Here is a 21,694-nt window from a genome sequence, read left to right as displayed (position 1 = left end):
TAATTATTTTTTGAAATTGTTGTTTTTATAAATACATATTCTGAAGATTGTTGTTATCTACCCATATTTTGATGTGGTCTCTATATAGTCTTGTGTCGTATTTTAATTTATTGGCCTGACATTAAAATGTAGAGTTCTTTACACCCTTAAAATGCTGAGATTTGTCGTCGAGTCGTATCAAAATATAAAATTAGAGTTCTTTTGGACATATAAACACATATGGCAAAATGGAATACTTATATCGGCCTATTTTTGGAACACTACACCTTAAAATTATAATTGGAATACTGTTAAAATGATACTTAGGTACACCATCTGGAGTCGACTCCGGAGTCGGAGTCGAGGCTAATAAGAAATGCTGGAGTCGGAGCCGGAGTCGAGCAATATTGAATCGACTCCACAGCCCTGGGGGATCCCAAGATGCCCTTTTGAAGAAATGTTTGTGGAACAACTTCCAATTTTTGTTTACTAGGAACATTAATAAATAATAACAAGTATGTACGGCCGTAAGTTCGGCCAGGCCGAAGCTTATGTACCCTCCATCATGGATTGCGTAGAGACTTCTTCTAAACACTGCCATCCACAATCGAATTACTTGAGTTGCGGTAACGCTTGCCGATGGCAAGGTATCTTAAAACCTCCTAACACCGTCTTCTAAATTGAATGTAAGTCCATACGTGGTATATATTAAATCAAAAAAAGATCGATCCAATACGTATATAATTCAGTTTGACATAGTAGACATAAAATTTTGACAAAATTTTCTACAGAAATAAAATTTTAACAAAATTTTCTATAGAAATAAAATTTTCACAAAATTTTCTATAGAAATAAAAATTTTCACAAAATGTTCTATAGAAAGAAAATTTTGACAAAAATGTCTACAGAAATAAAATTTTAACAAAATTTTCTATAGAAATAAAATTAAAAAAAAATTCTTTAGGAATAAAATTTTGACAAAATTTTCTATAGAAATAAAATTTTGGTAGATTATTTTTGGCTCAGTGGCAAACATGATTATGAACCGATATGGACCAATTTTTGTGTGATTGGACCAATTTTGGTATGTTTGTTAGCGACCATATACTAACACCACGTTCCTAATTTGAACCGGATCGGATGAATTGTGCTCCTCCAAGAGGCTCCGGAGGTCAAATCTGGAGAACGTTTTATATGGGGGCTATATATAATTATGGACCGATGTGGACCAATTTTTGTACGGTTGCTAGAGACCATATACCAATACCATGTACCAAATTTCAGCCGGATCGGATGCAATTTGCTTCTCTTTGAGGCTTCGCAAGCCAAATGTGGAGATCGGTTTATATAGGGGCTATATATAATTATGGACCGATGTGGACCAATTTTTGCACGGTTGCTAGAGACCATATACCAATACCATGTACCAAATTTCAGCCGGATCGGATGCAATTTGCTTCTCTTTGAGGCTTCGCAAGCCAAATGTGGAGATCGGTTTATATAAGGGCTATATATAATTATGGACCGATGTGGACCACTTTTTGCATGATTGTTAGAGACCATATACCAACACCATGTAGCAAATTTCAGCCGGATCGGATGAAATATGCTTCTCTTAGAGGCTCCACAAGCCAAATCTGGGGATCGGTTTATATGGGGGCTATATATAATTATGGACCGATGTGGACCAATTTTTGCATGGTTGTTAGAGACCATATACCAACACCATGTACCAAATTTCAGCCGGATCGGATGAAATTTGCTTCTCTTTGAGGCTCCGCAAGCCAAATCTGGGGATCGGTTTATATGGGGGCTATATATAATTATGGACCGATGTGGACCAATTTCTGCATGATTGTTAGAGACCATATACCAACACCATGTACCAAATTTCAGCCGGATCGGATGAAATATGCTTCTCTTAGAGGCTCCACAAGCCAAATCTGGGGATCCGTTTATATGGGGGCTATATATAATTATGGACCGATGTGGACCAATTTTTGCATGATTGTTAGAGACCATATTCCAACACCACGTACCAAATTTCAGCCGGATCGGATGAAATGTGCTTCTGTTAGAGGCTCCACAAGCCAAATCTGAGGGTCCCTTTATATGGCGGCTATACGTAAAAGTGGACCGATATGACCCATTTTCAATACCATCCGACCTACATCGATAACAACTACTTGTGCCAAGTTTCAAGTCGATAGCTTGTTTCGTTCGGAAGTTAGCGTGATTTCAACAGACGGACGGACGGACGGACGGACGGACGGACATGCTTAGATCGACTCAGAATTTCACCACGACCCAGAATATATATACTTTATGGGGTCTTAGAGCAATATTTCGATGTGTTACAAACGGAATGACAAAGTTAATATACCCCCATCCTATGATGGAGGGTATAAAAAATTATATTACAGAATATCTTCTTTCTACATTTACAGCAAACAAAATCTAGAATTTTAAAATTCAATGACGATATTGACCTATCAAGGTAAGAGAATTAATATAAATATACCATATATGAATAACAATACTTATAGCTAAGCCATAACTACTCAATTTAAATAAAATCAATTTTTTTGTTGTTGTGTTTGCTTTTGCAAATAGAGTTTCCGCATGGGAGACAGAAATTATTCAATAAATTATTGAGAGGTTTGCTTTTTTGATTTCAGAGAATTTCGAAGCTTTTGTTACTCACGTATTATAGTTAACATATTGTTTAGCTACAACTACTGTTTAGCTACAACAGTATCGTGAGTTATGTCTATATACCAGGCTATATCACAGCCAACACCGATATGATCCACATCTATTATATCCCAGCAAAAAAACCATATCTATTATATCCCACAAACATTTATTTTAAATCGAATCCTGGAATATCCCATCACCACTTACGATGCAGTCCTTTTTATTAGGCAATTAGGCTATTTTAAGTGAATATTTTAGTTTAAGACGATCAAACTCTACAAAAAACAAGTAAGTAAAGTAGAAAGTCGGGCGGGGCCGACTATATCATACCCTAAACCACCATTACAGAATTAGTAATCATAAGCATTTGTGGAGTAACATATAGGTCTGGGAGATAAACCGCAGTTGCATATTTAAGAAAATTAATGGGTACATGTCTATGGGTGCTTTGTGTAAATCTGACTATAGCTCATAGTTAATGTTGCCAGGGAAAATGTTCGGTTTTCCCTACAAGGACAAAAAAAGTTCTCTACTTTCCCATACATTCCCAAACAATTTTCCCTACTATATTTTTCGTTAAATTTAAAAAATTTACAAAACAAAAATGGTCCTAAGAACTTTATTATCTTAAAACATGAATATGCAACGTATATAACATGGAATATAAATTTGTATTACCACCACGGTTGCCACAGTTGGTAGAATTCTACCCAAATTAGTAATCTTTTTTGTTAAATCTCTATAAAAATTAAATTTTGGAAAAAGTTTATATAAACAAATTTTTGTGAAAAATGTTTCTATAGAAATAAAATTTTGACAATAAATTCTATAGAAATAAAATTTTGAGAAAAAATTCCACAGAGATAAAATTTTGAGAAAATTTTTTATAGAAATAATATTTTGAAAAAAATTTCTATAGAAATACAATTTTGGCAAAATGTTCTATAGAAATAAAATGTTGACAAAATTCTCTAATGGAATAAAGTTTACCACACATTGTTAAAGATCAATGTGTGGTAAACTAATATTGAGCCCATTATTAAAAAAGAGAAATTCGTTAAATTAGTGTGGGTAATAAATACAAATTTGTAAAAATCGAGCAATATTCTTATGTAAGAGCTACAAGTACGTATAAGTACGATCGGCTAGTACATCAAAATGTGAAATTTGAATAACATTGGTTAATAAATAAGGGTACTATGGCCAAATTTGGGGAAATCGAGCGATGCATATATATGGAAGCCATATCTAAATCTGAACCAATTTGCATAATATTTTGCGGGTTTGATTAATACCACAAAAGGTTACCTTGTGTAAGATTTGAGTAATATCAGTTACGAAATGAGGCCTGTATGGTCAAACATAAGGTTATAAGGGCGAATTTTTCAAAATCGAGCGATACATATATGGGAGCTATATCTAAATTTGAACCGATTTCGATGAAATTTTGCACATATGGTTAGTACTATAGAGGACTGGATCTAGCCAACTTTTAGTAAGATCGGTTAATAAATAAGGGTTCTATAGCCAAATTTGGGAAAATCGGGCTATACATATATATGGGAGCTATATCCAAATCTGAACCGATTTCGATGATTTTTTGCACATATAGTTAGTGCTATAGAAGACTACATTTAGCCAAATTTGGCTAATATCGGTTGATAAATAAGGGTTTTATGGCCAAATTTAGAAAAATCGGGCTATTCATATATATGGGAGCTATATCTAAATCTGAACCGATTTCGATGAATTTTTGCGCATATAGTTAGTGCTATAGAAGACAACATTAAGCCAAATTTGGGTAAGATCGGTTGATAAATAAAGGTTTTGTGGCCAAATTTGGGAAAATCGGGCGATACATATATATGAGAGCTATATCTAAATCTTAACCGATTTGGATGAAGTGTTGCAGACTTGAAGGGCGATGGAAAAGATTACATTTTGCCAAATTTGGTGACGATCCGTTTGAAAAAACGCGCAACGTGACCCCATTTGTCGAAATCGGGCGATACATATATATGGGAGCTATATCTAAATTTGATCCGATTCAATAGCGTTCGAAATTCAATAGCGTTCGTCCTTGTGCCCAAAACACTCCCTGTACCAAATTTCATCAAAATCGGTTAATAATTGCGACCGGAATCCTGTGAACAACAAATACATGGACAGACGGACGGACGGACACCAAGCGCTAGATCGACTCAGGAGGTGATTATGAGTCGATCGGTATATATTTTTTGGGGTCTACAATCAATATTTCTGGTAGGCACATTTTTTGGCCGATCAAACTTATTATACCCTGACCACTATGTGGTTTAGGGTATAAAAATAGATAATCAATAAAACAGTAAAAACAATAATAGTAATATTAACAAGTATATACGGCCGTAAGTTCGGCCAGGCCGAATCTTATGTACCCTCCACCATGGATTACGTAGAAACTTCTTAACATTGTCTTCTAAATTGTAAGTTAGTCCATACGTGGTATATATTAGTATATATTAGTTAGTAAGTCTACAAATAATAACGAACCGATATGGACCTTTGCGCGGTAATAAGAGATCCAGAATTGAAATATGGGGGTCGGTTTATATGGGAGCTATGTACAATTATGAACTGATATGGACCTATTTTTGTGTGATTTTTTGCGCATCGATTTATATGAGGGCTATATATAACTATCGACCGATATGGACCTAGTTTGGCGTGGTTGTTAGCGGGCATATACTAGCACAATATGCCAAATTTAAACTGAATCGGATGAAATTTGCTGCTCCAAGAGGCTCCACAACCAAAACAGGGAACAGGGTTATATGAGGGCTATATATGGTTTTGGACCGATATGAACCAATTTTGGCATGGTTGTTAAAGACCATTTACTAACACCACGTACCAAATTTCAACCGGATCAAATGAATTTTGCTTCTCTTAGAGGCTCCGCAAGCCAAATCAGGGGATCGGTTTATATGGGGGCTATATATAATTATGAACCGATGTAGACCAATTTTTGCATGGTTTTTAGAGACCCTATACCAACACCATGTATCAAATTTCAACCGGATCGGATGAATTTTTCTCCTCCAAGAGGTTCCGGAGGTCATATCTGGAGATCGGTTTATATGGGGGCTATATATAATTATAGACCGATATGGACCAATTTTTGTTAGAGACCATATATTAACAACACGTACCAAATTTCAAGCGGATCGGATGAAATTTCAACCGGATCGGATGAATTTAATGTAGTTTTAATTTTAATTCTTTATTTATTACTAGATGTAAGTTTTAATTTAAGTTTGTCATTCCGTTTGTAACACATAGAAATATCGATTTCCGAGAATATATATTCTTGATCAGGGAGAAATTCTAAGACGATATAACCATGTCCGTCTGTCTTGCTGTCTGTTGCAATCACGCTACATTCTTCAATAATGAAGCAATCGTGCTGAAATTTTGCACGAACTCGTCTTTTGTCCGCAGGCAGGTCAAGTTCAGAGATTAACTATATCGGTTCAGGTTTTGATATAGACCCCATATAAACCGACCGCCCGATGTGGGGTCCTGGGCTTATAGAAACCGTAGTTTTTATCCAATTTGCCTGAAATTGGAAATCTAAAAGTATTTTAGGACCATAAAGAGGTGTGCCAAAAATCGTGAGTATCGGTCAATGTTTTGGTATTGTCCCCCATATAAACCGAATTCCCGATTTGGGGCCTTGGGCTTATAGAAACCGTAGTTTTTATCCAATTTGCCTGAAATTGAAAATCTAGAGGTATTTTAGGACCATAGAGGTGTACCAAAAATGGTGAGTATCGGTTCATGTTTTAGTATAACATAGCCCCCATAAGAACGATCTCCGATTTAACTCCTTGGGTTTCTAGAAACCGTAGTTTTTATCCGATTTGCCTGAAATTGTAAATATTCCAGTATTTTAGACTCACAAAAACGTGTATCGGATTAAGTTTTTATCGGTCCATACGGACCGATTTCACTTCTTCATGGTATAGAAGGCGCACTGATCATGAAAATTGCTTAAAACTCAATGTAAAATTTTCAGATTTTATTTCTCGGAGGAAAATCTACAGATTTAAGATTTCAAATCAAGACGTTACCTTATAATTTTCTTGCACACTTAAAGGAGATGTTAATGATTCCTCTAAAACGCAAACAAAACTGGATCCTATAAATTCAGAATTGGATATAGTCTTCATAGGTTAAATCTTTGAAATGTACTGGTTGAACTGTTCTGCTTGATCTGTCATCAAACCACCTTGAAATTTCAAAGCAAACTATGCTATTTGATTCATGATGGTGGGTATTTAACATTCGGCCCGGCCGAACTGCTGTATATACTTGTTATACCCTCCACCGTAGGATTAACTTTGTCATTCCGTTTGTAACACATCGAAATATTGCTCTAAGACCCCATAAAAAGTATATATATTCTGGGTCGTGGTGAAATTCTGAGTCGATCTGAGCATGTCCGTCCGTCCGTCCGTCTGTCTGTTGAAATCACGCTAACTTCCGAACGAAACAAGCTATCGAATTGAAACTTGGCACAAGTAGTTGTTATTGTTGTAGGTCCACTTTTACGTATAGCCCCCATATAAACGGACCCCCAAATTTGGCTTGCGAGGCCTCTAAGAGAAGCAAATTTCATCCGATCCGGCTGAAATTTGGTACATGGTGTTAGTATATGGTCTCTAACAACCATGCAAAAATTGGTTCACATCGGTCCATAATTATATACAGCCCCCATATAAACCGATCCCCCGATTTGGCTTGCGAGGCCTCTAAGTGAAGCAAATTTCATCCGATCCGGCTGAAATTTAGTACATGGTGTTAGTATATGGTCTCTAACAACCATGCAAAAATTGGTCCACATCGGTCCATAATTATACATAGCCCCCATATAAACCGATCCCCCGATTTGGCTTGCGAGGCCACTAACAGAAGCAAATTTCATCCGATCCGGCAAACTCCCATGCAAAAATTGGTCGAAATCGGTCCATAATTATATATAGCCTATATGGGGGCTATATATAATTATGGACCGATCCCCAGATTTGACCTCCGGAGCCGCTTGGAAGAGCAAAATGCATCCGATTCGGTTGAAATGTGGTACGTGATGTTAGTATATGGTATCCAACAACCATGCAGGGATTGGTTCATATCAGTCCATAATTATATATAGCACCCATATAAACCGATCCCCAGATTTGAACTCCAGTGCCTTTTGGAGAAGCAAAATTTATCCGATCTGGTTGAAATTTTGTACGTGGTAGTAGTATATGATATTTAACAACCATGCCAAAAGTGGTCCATATCAGTCCATAATCACATATAGCCCCCATATAAACCGATCCCGAGATTTGGTTTTGGAGCCTCTTGGAGGAGCAAATTTCATTCGAGTCAGTTGAAATTTGGTACATTGTGCTAGTATATGGCCGTTAACAACCATGCCTAGGTCCATATCGGTCTATAGTTATATATAGACCTCAGATCCATATCAATAATTGTATATAGCCCCCATATAAGCGACCCCCATATTTCAATTCTGGCTCCCTACGTACCGTGCAAAAGTCCATATCGATTCGTAATTATTTGTAGACTTACCTACACATACTTTTTTTGTCTAATGTATACCACGTATGGACTAACTCACAATTTAGAAAACGATTTAAGATACCACAACCCAAGTAATTCGATTGTGGATGACAGTCTTTCGTAGAAGTTTCTACGCAATCCATGGTGGAGGGTATATAAGATTCGGCCTGGCCGAACTTACGGCCGTTTATACTTGTTTTTATTTTATCGTGGGTCGAATTTAAGAAAGTAACTTGTAAATTGAAACCTTTCTAGTAGAAACGCATATTTGAAAAACTTTCGAGTCCAAACAGTTTTCAAAGAATATTGTAGAAAACAGAAACATGGGTTTACGACGTTTCTGACGTATACTAGACTACGTCTTGAATCTGTTTTAAATACGTTGTAGTTTTTGAGAGACCATCTCTGTTGACCGTTGTGTAAATTTGTCCGAATCTTAAGACATTCAAATATCAAATCTCATGAAATTCTAACGGAGAACTTTTAAGTCAATCAAACGATGTCCGTCTGTTATTACGCTGCAGCCTTCAATAATGAATTTATTGAAGTGAAATTGGACACCGATTCATTTTTATTTAATGTGCAATATTTTAATATCACTCTTAGATAGATCGATTTTTCGATTTTTAACATCAACATTTCATATTTTTTGGGTCATAAAGAGTGATATGACTTTAGAAGTTGTAATTTAAATTTTTAGAAAAATCTATCTTGGTAAAACTTGTCGCTATTGGTTAAGGTTATAATACCTATGTGTTCATCGAAAGGTTTTGCATATGTAAATCTAACTCATAGATATTCTGCAGTAGCATTTCACTTATTGCAAATATTTACCATTTGATTGATACCTAAAGAGCGCCTAAAGAATAGTTTTAGTATAGCATTAGCAGTGATTAAGTGTGTGACGGCAGTGACATCAGCTCCAAAATGAGTCTATCGACCACATATAGTATGATTAAGGATTACTTCAACGCAATGGGAAGTGGTAAATATTACAAATCATAATTTTATTTTGCATTCCAAAACACAACAAACTTATCATTCAATGTCTTTGCAGATCCTCGCACTGCCAGTCTACCGCTTGTGTCCAATCATTTGCTAGTCCTAGGAATTTTGGCATTTTATGTAGTATTTGCTCGCTCCATTGGTCCCAAATTGATGTCAAAGAGACAACCATTTGAACTGAAGACATTTATTAAATTCTACAACATCATCCAAGTCTTTCTAAATGCCTATATATTTTTCGGAGTAAGTATTGAAATTTTCATATTAAAAATAAATGTTGAATAAATTATTGAATATATATATTACATCGTTCACTACAATTGGACCATTAATGGACATTTACCGCTGGACAGTTACTATGCGATACATAGTAAAGTTGTTTTATAGATAGTGAAGAATAATAACATTATAGTGGACATTAGTTAACGTCATTGATTAGTTAGCGTCATTAATAATTGACCAAGTTACAACATTTCAGAGAGAGAGAGAGAAGGAGAGAGAGCATAAGAAATTCATACTCCAATACGACTTAATAAGTGGTCTCTCACACAAATGCAAATGACGATTTACAGAAAAAGGTCGATATATGAATATTTTTTCCAAATCAAGTTTTTATACACTAAACCACATACACTCAAAAAAAGTGAACCCTCTATTTCATTAAAGCCAATTTAACTTTATTTTAGTTCATGGAATAATTATGTTTGGAGAAAGTTTCCTTTACTCTAATATTTATACCCTGAGTCGATATAACCATGTCCGTCTGTTCGTCTGTCCGTCCGTCTGTCTGTGAACACATTTTTGTGATCAAAGTCTAGGTCGCAATTTAAGTCCAATCGCCTTCAAATTTGGCACATGTTCCTAATTTGGGCCAGAATAGAACCCCATTGATTTTGGAAGAAATCGGTTCAGATTTAGATATAGCTCCCATATATATCTTTCGCCCGATATGCACTAATATGGACCCAGCAGCCAGACTTTTATATCGATATGCTTGAAATTTTGTACAAACATAGCACTTAGCCGTATATTCACGTGTGTAAAATTTGATTGAAATCGGTTCAGATTTAGATATAGCTCCCATATATATCTTTCGCCCGATATGGACTTATATGGCCCCAGAAGCCAGATTTTTGGCCGAATTTGGTTGAAATTTTGCACTAGGAGTACAATTAGTAGTGTAGCCAAGTGTGCAAAATTTGATTGAAATCGGTTCAGATTTAGATATAGCTCCCATATATATCGATATGAACTTATATGGACCCAGAAGCCAGAGTTTTATCCCGATTAGCTTGAAATTTTGCACAAGGAGTACAATTGGTAGTATAGTCATGTGGGCCAAATTTGATTGAAATCGGTTCAGATTTAGATATAGCTTCCATATATATTTTTCGCCCGATATGGACTTATATGGCCCCAGAAGCCAGAGTTTTGGCCCAATGTGGTTGAAATTTTGCACTAGGAGTACAATTACTAATATAGTCATGTGTGCCAAATTTGATTGAAATCGGTTCAGATTTAGATATAGCTCCCATATATATGTTTTTCTGATTTCGACAAAAATGGTCAAAATACCAACATTTTCCTTGTTAAATCGCCACTGCTTAGTCCAAAAGTTGTAAAAATGACTCTAATTTTCCTAAACTTCTAATAGATATATATCGACGTAAACTTTTGCGAAGTTTCATTAAAATTGCTTCAGATTTAAATTTCTCCCATATTTTTTTACTAAAATTGAGTCTATAGATTTTATAGAAGTCTATCAAATTCTGTCCAGATCGAGTGAAATATAAAACAAGGAAAAGAAAATATAAGAAAAAAAAAACATAATATTAAATTTAAAAAGAAAGAAAGAGCTAAAGTTAGGATGAGGTAGCTATACTGATTAGAGAGCACATTGGGTTAGAAATGACTATAAACAAGTATATACGGCCGTAAGTTCGGCCAGGCCGAATCTTATGTACCCTCCACCATGGATTGCGTAGAAACTTCTACGAAAGACTGTCATCCACAATCGGATTAATTGGGTTGTGGTATCTTAAAACTTCTTAACATCGTTTTCTAAATTGTGAGTTAGTCCATACGTGGTATATATTAGACAAAAAAAGGTATGTATAGGTAAGCCTACAAATATTTACGAATCGATATGGACATTTGCACGGTACGTAGAGAGCCAGAATTGAAATATGGGGTAGCTTATATGTGGGCTATATACAATTATGAACTTGATATAGACAAATTTTTGTGTGATTGGGGATCTATTTATCTGAGGGCTATATATAACTATAAAACGATATGGACCTAGTGTTAACGGCCATATATTAGCACAATGTACCAAATTTCAACTGACTCGGATGAAATTTGCTCCTCCAAGTGGCTCCAAAACCAAATCTCGGGACCGGTTTATATGGGGGCTATATATGTTTATGGACTGATATGCGTAGAAACTTCTACGAAAGACTAAAGACTTGAATATCATATACTACCACCACGTACCAAATTTCAACCAGATCGGATGAATTTTGCTCCTCCAAAAGGCACCGGAGGTCAAATCTGGGGATCGGTTTATATGGGAGCTATATATTATTATGGACTGATAAGAACCAATTCCTGCATGGTTGTTGGATACTCTATACTAACATCACGTACCAAATTTCAACCGAATGGGAAGAATTTTCAAATCTGGTGATAGGTTTATATGGGGGCTATATATAATTATGGACCGATATGGACCAATTTGCATGGTTGTTAGAGACCATATACTAACACCATGTACGAAATTTCAGCCGGATCGGATGAAATTTGCTTCTCTTAGAGGCTCCGCAATCCAAATCGGGGGATCGGTTTATATGGGGGCTATATATAATTATGGATCGATGTGAACCAATTATTGCACGGTTGTTAGAGACCATATACTAACACCATGTACGAAAATTCAGCCGCATCGGATGAAATTTGCTTCTCTTAGAGGCTCTGCAAGCCAAATCGGGGGATCGGTTTATATGGGGGCTATATATAATTATGGACCGATGTGAACCAATTATTGCACGGTTGTTAGAGACCATATACTAACACCATGTACCAAATTTCAGCCGGATCGGATGAAAATTGTTTCTCTTAGAGGCTCTGCAAGCCAAATCAGGGGATCGGTTTATATGGGGGCTATATATAATTATGGACCGATGTGAACCAATTTTTGCATGGTTGTTAGAGACCATATACTAACACCATGTACCAAATTTCAGCCGGATCGGATGAAATTTGCTTCTCTTAGAGGCCTCGCAAGCCAAATTTGGGGGTCCGTTTATATGGGGGTTATACGTAAAAGTGGACCGATATGGCCCATTTGCAATACCATCCGACCTACATCAATAACAACTAATTGTGCCAAGTTTCATGTCGATAGCTTGTTTCGTTCGGAAGTTAGCGTGATTTCAACAGACGGACGGACGGACGGACATGCTCAGATCGACTCCGAATTTCCCCACGACCCAGAATATATATACTTTATGGGGTCTTAGAGCAATATTTCGATGTGTTACAAACGGAATGACAAAGTTAATATACCCCCCATCCTATGGTGGAGGGTATAAAAAATATTCATATAATCTCATTTGTAGAAAATTTTATTTATGCATAGGTATGTATACAATATTTAAACCCTGCTCCACACTGTGGAACAGGGTATTATAAGTTAGTGCATATGTTTGCAACACCCGGAAGGAGACGAGATAGACACATGGTGTCTTTGGCAAAAATGCTCAGGGTGGGCTCTTGAGTCGATATAGCGATGTCCGTCTGTCCGTGAACACATTTTTGTAATCAAAGTCTAGGTCGCAGTTTTAGTCCAATCGACTTCAAATTTGGCACAAGTATGTGTTTTGGCTCAGAATAGATCCCTATTGATTTTGGAAGAAATCGGTTCAGATTTAGATATAGCTCCCATATATATATTTCGCCCGATATGGACTTATATGGCCACAGAAGCCAGAGTTTTACCCTAATTTGCTTAAAATTTTGCACAAGAAGAACAATTAGTACTATAGTCAAGTGTGCCAAATTTTATTGAAATCGGTTCAGATTAAGATATAGCTCTCATATATATCTTTCGCCCGATATGCACTAATATGGACCCAGCAGCCAGAGTTTTATACGGATTTGCTTGAAATTTTGTATTGGCATAACACTTGGTCGTATAGTCAAGTGTGCAAAATTTGATTGAAATCGGTTCAGCTTTAGATATAGCTCCCATATATATCTTTCGCCCGATATGCACTTATATGGACCCAGAAGCCAGAGTTTTATCGTTTTTTATAGCTTGAAATTTTGCACAAGGAGCACAATTGGTAGTATAGTCATGTGTGCCAAATTTGATTGAAATCGGTTCAGATTTAGATATAGCTTCCATATATATTTTTCGCCCGATATGGACTTATATGGCCCCAGAAGCCCGAGTTTTGCCCAATTTGGTTGAAATTTTGCACAGGAAGTAGACTTAGCATTCTAGCCATGCGTGCCAAATTTGATTGAAATCGGTTCAGATTTATATATAGCTCCCATATATAGCTTTCGCCCGATTTACACTCATATGACCACAGAGGCCAATTTTTTGCTCCGATTTAGTTGAAATTTTGCACATGGAGTAGAATTAGCATTGTAGCTATGCCTGCCAAATTTGGTTGAAATCGGTTAAGATTTAGATATAGCTCCCATATATATGTTTTTCTGATTTCGACAAAAATGGTCAAAATACCAACATTTTCCTTGTAAAATCGCCACTGCTTAGTCGAAAAGTTGTAAAACTGACTCTAATTTTAAACTTGTAATACATATATATCGAGCGATAAATCATAAATAAACTTTTGCGAATTTTCTTTAAAATTGCTTCAGATTTAAATGTTTCCCATATTTTTTTACTAAAATTGTGTTCCACTCTAGTGCATTAGCCAACTTAAATTTTGAGTCTATAGATTTTGTAAAAGTCTATCAAATTCTGTCCAAATCAAGTGATATTTAAATGTATGTATTTGGGACGAACCTTTATATAGCACCCAACACATTTGACGGATGTGATATGGTATCGAAAATTTAGATCTACAAAGTGGTGCAGGGTATAATATAGTCGGTCCCGCCCGACTTTAGACTTTCCTTACTTGTTTTATAATATTAAATTGAGCCGACGGGCTTTTTGGCAGCAAATAAATCTATGACTTCTTCAGCCGGCACATTTATTCGGCGATGAATTGGCATTAAGCCAATTCTTTGAGTCTACTCTCGCTAGTCGAATTTCTAAGATACGTCTTTAATCTCTTCATTGTTGAAAATGAACGTTCGGATGAGCACGTAAAGGGTGATACGGTCAAAATTTGGTCAATATAAACTTGACGTATTTCTTTCAATTTTGCATTTAAAAAACCTGAACACCCCTCATTTTGATGGTGTGTGTGTAGAATGTTGCTCCTATTTTGATTTTGGAATTCACTCTTCAGTTGTCAAAATGCCGTCCAAGCAAGAAGAGCAGCGTATCAAAATTTTGCTCGCGCATCGCGAAAATCCGAGCTACTCGCACGCAAAGCTGGCAAAATCGCTAAAAGTTGCCAAATCAACCGTTACAAATGTAATTAAAGTGTTGGGAGAACGTTTGTCGACAGCCAGGAAGTCTGGATCGGGGGGAAATCGAAAATCGGAAGCCGCTGAGACGACAAAGAGAGTTGCCGGTAGTTTCAAGCGAAACCCTAACCTCTCTCTCCGAGATGCCGCAAATAAGCTGGGTGTATCGTCTACAACCGTGCATCGAGCCAAAAAACGAGCCGGACTATCGACTTACAAGAAGGTAGTGACTCCAAATCGCGATGATAAACAAAATACGACGGCCAAAGCGCGATCCCGGAGGCTGTACACGACGATGCTGACGAAGTTTGACTGCGTGGTAATGGACGACGAAACCTACGTCAAAGCCGACTACAAGCAGCTTCCGGGACAGGAGCTTTATACGGCAAAAGGAAGGGGAAAGGTAGCAGATATTTTCAAGCACATAAAACTGTCAAAGTTCGCAAAGAAATATCTGGTTTGGCAAGCCATCTGTACCTGTGGCTTGAAAGGCAGCATTTTCATAGCTTCCGGGACTGTCAACCAAGAAATTTACGTGAAAGAGTGTTTGAATAAACGTCTGCTGCCTTTCCTGAAGAAACGCGGTTGTTCCGTACTGTGTGTGGCCGGATTTGGCATCTTGACATTACGGTAAAAAGGCCATGGAGTGGTACGCCGCCAACAACGTACAGGTGGTTCCCAAGGACAAGAACCCTCCCAACACGTCAGAGCTCCGCCCAATTGAGAAATACTGGGCTATTGTCAAGCGGAACCTAAAGAAGACCAAAAAACTGCTAAGGACGACAAGCAGTTCAAGGCAAATTGGCTTTCTGCGGCGAAGAAGGTGGACAAGGTGGCTGTACAAAATCTGATGGCAGGTGTCAAGCGTGAGGCCCGGCAATTCGGATTTGGAAAAGCGAAAGCCTAACTGAATATTTTTCCTGAATTTTATACTAATTGCACTTGCAAAAGAAATTTAATTTGATTTTTTAAATAAACGATTTCACCGATTTACACGCGTTTTCCCTTGACCAAATTTTGAACGTATCACCCTTTAGTAACTGCAGGGATGGAAAATGCAGTACTATAGTACTTTTTTCAAAACGTTTTCACCCCGGTCAGTAACGTAGTACCCCCGCGAATGATTTAGTACCTTTTGTGTATACATTTTTGAGTCGATATCAGATTTATGGTACAATAGCTTTGACAAAATATTTTAATATTTTGAGAAAGTCTTTATCAACCTTATTTGCTAATAGCCTTTTACAAATATGGCAAAACAGACATGTTCATGTGGGAAGAAAATCTCGATTTTGTAAAAGACATAGTCAATCGATTTTTTATTTCGGTAGGAAATGTCAACATTTTATTTCTATATAGAATTTTTGCAAAATTTTATTTTTATAGAAAAAATTTTGCAAAATTTTTTTTCTATAGAACATTTTTGCAAAATTTTATTTATATAGAAAATTTTGTCAAAATTTTATTTTCTTTAAAATTCAGTCTCTTGACAATAATTTTCCAGTGAAATTTTTGTTGAAATTTAGTAAAATGTACCTTTCCGCTCAAAAATACCATTTTTGTACTTTCTTAAAAATTGTATTTTCCACCCATGAGTAACTGGCAAAATGACCAAAATTTTTAAAAGAATGTGCACGTTTGGAAATATCTCTTTATTGCTTCCATCGCTGAATTATGCAGGTTCTTTTCGCAGGTTTTGCGCCATTTCATTTACACATGTGTGTTTGGCTGTTTCGTTGTTGTTGCTATGGCCAAACACAGTAAGTCATGTTCACAAAAAGAACAACAAACACACATAAAAAGCAGAAATGCATTTTCCAAAAATGAAATTTGTGGTGCGAGAACAAAAACAAGTTGTTTTTTTCGACCGTCGTTTGTCGGGCTTTTCAACTAATATTCTATGATTTGTGCAAGTTTTATAGGTAAACGTTTTTCAAAATAAAACGTCCAGCTTTTCTTCAACATCTTCGATAAGATTTTTCTATGCAGCTAAAAATATATATTTATTTATATAAAAATATTCATTCATTTCGTCGGGGGGGGGGGGTTGGTTTGATCCCCTCACCCCCCCCCCCCCCCCCCCCCCGAAATCCGGCCTTGGTGCAGGGTATAATATAGTCGGCCCCGCCCGACTTTAGACTTTCCTTATTTTTTTTTTTGCATACGTTAGTTAAATAAACTAAAGCACAAATGACGCATAAAGATTTACTAAATTCATACTTCTTACAAAATAGTTCATTATTTCTTTAAATTTTTAAAATGTACTATGAATGGGTCCGTCTTGAACTTCGTATGTCACTAAATACATTCTTCCAATTTTGAACTGTAAATTGTTCCTTCAAGCTAAAAATTTTCCTTAATAAGTGAAAAAAAATTAATTATATCAAATAAATTTTCTTGAATTTGTCGAAAAATATATACTTATTTTTATGATATCGGCGTGATGTGAGCATTTCTAAAAATAATCAAAATTTTCTAAAATTAACAAAAATTTTTCTTCCTGTTGGGTTCACTGTTTTTTCAGTGTTGTGGTAATAACTTTGATCTGCCAAAAAATGCGCATACACAGAAAAAAAATATATCACCAAAATATTCCCAATTAAAAAGTTGATTGAAGTTGGAAACTTTTTCAATTAAAAAAATTAATTGTTACTATTAACCTTTTAATCAAACTAGAAACATTAAGTCAATTAAGTCAATGATTGAAATTTTTTAAATTTTTAAGTAAAAATTTTTTGCTACTTTTAACTTTTTAATCAAACTCGGAAGACTAACGGCCAATTTCATAAAGCTCCGTTAGGCTTTAACTGCCAGTTAACAGAAAATAAATTTCAAATACCTTCTCTCTGGTTAACTTTAACTGAAAAATTTTCAGCAGTTAAGTTTCTAACTGACATATGCAATATATAGGAAAGATGACAGATATGTCCATAATGCGGTTTAAAAGTTCGTTAGCTAACGAAGCTTCATGAAATGGGGGTAAGCCAGCTAAAAAATTATAGATATTTTTTAAAAATTTTTATTTATTTATTTTTTTTTTTTTTGAAACAATAAATTTTTGGATCGAACTAAAAATGATAAAAAAAATAGTTATAGACATTTATTGAAATATAGTATAGTGATTAAAAATAGTGTCGTTTTTAATAAAAAAATTAATTGAATAGTGCAATCAACATCAATCAATTAAAAATTTAATGGAATCAATTAAAAAATTAATTGAAATTTGCTAATGAAAATAATTAGTTTTTTAATCAAGTAGTTTTTGGATGCTCAAATAAAACTGTGATTGATAATATCATTTTCGTGATTGAAGTCATTTCAATTAAAAAATTAATTGGATCAATTAATTTTGTGATTGAATCAAAATATAGCTCCCATATATCATCTATCATTCAAATTGGTTCAGATTTAGATTTAGCTCCCATATAATACGCCATATAATAGTCACTGTTGATGGGTTTTCCCTTCTCAAGATAATCGATAAAAATTATTCCATGCTCATCCCAAAAAACAGAGGCCATTACTTTGCCAGCGGACTTTTGAGTCTTTCCACGCTTCGGAGACGGTTCACCGGTCGCTGTCCACTCAGCCGACTGTCGATTGGACTCAGGAGTGTAGTGATGGAGACATGTTTCATCCATTGTCACATATCGATGGAAAAACTCGGGTGTATTACGAGTTTACGGCTGCAAACACCGCTCAGAATCATAAACACGTTGTTCTTTTTGCTCAAATGTGTGCTCGGGCGGCACCCATTTTGCACAGAGCTTCCGCATATCCAAATATTGATGAATGATATGACCAACACGTTCCTTTGATATCTTTAAGGCGTCTGCTATCTCGATCAACTTCATTTTACGGTCATTCAAAATCATTTTGTGGATTTTTTTGATGTTTTCGTCGGTAACCACCTCTTTCGGGCGTCCACTACGTTCACCGCCCTCCGTGCTCATTTCACCACGCTTGAATTTTGCATACCAATCAATTATTGTTGATTTACCTGGGGCAGAGTCCGGAAACTCATTATCAAGCCAAGTTTTTACTTGCACCGTATTTTTTCCCTTCAGAAAACAGTATTTTATCAAAACACGAAATTTCTTTTTTTCCATTTTTTCACAACAACAAAAGTTGCTTCACAAAAGACGCTCTATCTGACAAACTAATTGACTGACAGACGTCAAATTTTGACACGAATCATTTGAAGGTTGATGCTATATAAAAATAATATACATTTAATACTAGCGACGCCACCTATGCGTCAGACCGGGGAGTTATCAGCCAACCTGTTACATCGGTCCTATATTTGCCAGGAAGCAGAGTTATAATTTAGTATTTATGGGGTCTTAGAGAAATATTTCGATATGTTACAAACGGAATGACAAAGTTAATATACCCCCATCCTATGGTGGAGGGTATAAAAACAATTCGATCAATTAATTTCGTGATTGAATCAGTATTTTTTTGTTGCTGTGTGGTTAACTCTTTGCTTAGTAAGGACAGGGAGGTGACAAATGTAGTGTTTCAAGGTCCCAATCGTCCTCAAAACATACCCTACATACACCATCCTTTGCTAATCCTATTCGGCACAGAACTGCTCTCAATTTTAGGTGCTCGGTAAATATTATCGCCTTGGGTATATTTCCAAAATTTTTCTTGTCTGGGTCACTCCATAGTATTTTCGTATTGGTTCACATCGCTTTATGTGTTTCTTATATCCATACATATAACTCGGCCCGTGTTACATCTATGGACTTTGCGCTCTCTAAATTTCATACCTTATGTTACATAGCTCTTATCGCCAAACCATTTACCTTTACGTTTCCTCTTACTATAGCATCGGTTTGTATGGTGGCTATATATGGACCATTTTTTTAATGGTTGTTAGACGACATTTACGTACATCACATAGCAAATTTAATCCAAGAGGCTGTGTAGGACCAATTTTATGCATTGTTACTAGATGGCATATGCCATCGTACCAAATTCCAACCATATTGGATAAAATTTAAAGGGTGATACGGTCAAAATTTGGTCAATATAAACTTGACGTATTTCTTTCAATTTTGCATATAAAAATCTGAACACACCTCATTTTGAAGGTGTGTGTGTGTGTAGAATGTTGCTCCTATTTTGATTTTGGAATTCACTCTTCAGTTGTCAAAATGCCGTCCAAGCAAGAAGACCAGCGTATCAAAATTTTTCGCATGCAAAGCTGGCAAAATCGCTAAAAGTTGCCAAATCAACCGTTACAAATGTAATTAATGTGTTTGGGGAACGTTTGTCGACAGCCAGGAAGTCTGGATCGGGGGGAAATCGAAAACCGGAAGCCGCTGAGACGACAAAGAGAGTTGCCGGTAGTTTAAAGCGAAACCCTAACCTCTCTCGCCGAGATGCCGCAAATAAGCTGGGTGTATCGTCTACAACCGTGCATCGCACAGTGGGCGATTGGGCCTCGTTAGCGGCATTTAATTAATAACTTCTAAACAAACAAAGATATCTTCAGACGGTTTTTTTTTTTCACAGCTCAGAAAAAAGTCATAGAATTTTTTAAGAAAAAAAATTTTTGTTTAAATTTATTTTTTTATTTTTAAATTTTTTTAATTTTTTTTTTTAATTTCAAAAAAATTTTTTTTTAACTTCAATAAACCAATTTTATAAATCAAAATTATCTTCGGAATCTTCGGACCCAGAATCAAGCATATCTAGATGCTTCATTAAAAGCAAGCTCTTAACATCATCGTCCATAACAATATTTTTTGCAGACGATATTGAAGACCCATTGGACAATGAAGATATCAAAGGGTCAGACGAAACTAACAAAGCATGTATGATATCTTCCATTGTATTTTTCCTGGAATTTGTTCTTGTATTGCTCTCGCGTATGTTTCGATAGTCCTTGTTCCTGGCTTCAAGAGCTTCTTCGGACATCATACCAATCGGAAGGGAAAAATGGTTTATTATATCTGCTCCATGAATTAAAATTCTGTGAACAGACATGTAAAACCAGGAGTATGCTTTAACAAAAATTTCGGCAGTTTCCAATACGTAAGATCTGAATGCGTCTGAATTTATGTCGTATCCACAAGCCAATGCTCGTAAGACTACGCTAAATCGATGTATTAAATCATAGCTTACTCCTGTTATACGAGCAGCTAAATTTGGTTGTTGGAAAAACCTCCTTGCAGTGTTTCCGTTGTTCGTGCTGCCTGTACCAGCCATTGGTATATCTACCAACAAATGCATTTCTTCCCTTAGATTCTGCTGAATACTTCTTTTTTTTTGGTCAACGACATCCTTGTCAGCATCACGAACTTGCCACTTTTGTATTGCTATTCTATATGCAATGTGCAAAACACACTCGAAAAACCTAATCCATGCGTGGAGACTTGATAAGCCATATTCAAATAGGTTTCCCTTTATAGGAAAGCTTTTCACCAAATTTAGATCGTTCATATTTTTGGGAGTCGCGCTACAGATTCCGCATGTTTGCGAAGCTGATTCCGATATGACACTGAACGTTTTGCCATCAAGCATGGTCATATGAAATTGGTGATCAATTCTTAAGGTACTCACAAATGTTGGAGAAATATTTAATATTTGGCTGTTAATGTTTTGAACTTCTCTGCGAGACAAGTCTGCCGATTCTTTCTCGCAAAGTAATTTAATGGGTCGACAATATCGGGTAGAAGAAGGCCGATTGTTTTATCATAAAACTGTCGGTCCTTTCTGCACTATCAATGGTACCATACAAATTGAAAATAAATATTGATCTATCATGTCTCCATCGAAGTCATTA

At 36.0% G+C, this 21,694-nt stretch overlaps 1 protein-coding gene across 1 annotated transcript in view; it reads left to right on the top strand.

Annotated features, from left to right (window-relative positions):
• Window positions 1-9,107: 9,107 nt before the first annotated feature.
• Window positions 9,108-21,694, top strand: part of LOC142230003 (very long chain fatty acid elongase 7-like) — a 32,468-nt gene continuing 19,881 nt past the window's right edge. Inside the window, exons 1-2 of the mRNA XM_075300608.1 lie at window positions 9,108-9,268; window positions 9,341-9,531. Coding sequence (XP_075156723.1) covers window positions 9,211-9,268; window positions 9,341-9,531 — 249 coding nt within the window. The 5' untranslated portion in view covers window positions 9,108-9,210. The remainder of the gene's footprint in view (window positions 9,269-9,340; window positions 9,532-21,694) is intronic.

Source organism: Haematobia irritans, chromosome 3, assembly GCF_050003625.1.
Source record: "Haematobia irritans isolate KBUSLIRL chromosome 3, ASM5000362v1, whole genome shotgun sequence".
Classification (NCBI taxonomy): Eukaryota; Metazoa; Arthropoda; class Insecta; order Diptera; family Muscidae; genus Haematobia; species Haematobia irritans.
This window is presented reverse-complemented; position numbering and strand designations above follow the sequence as displayed.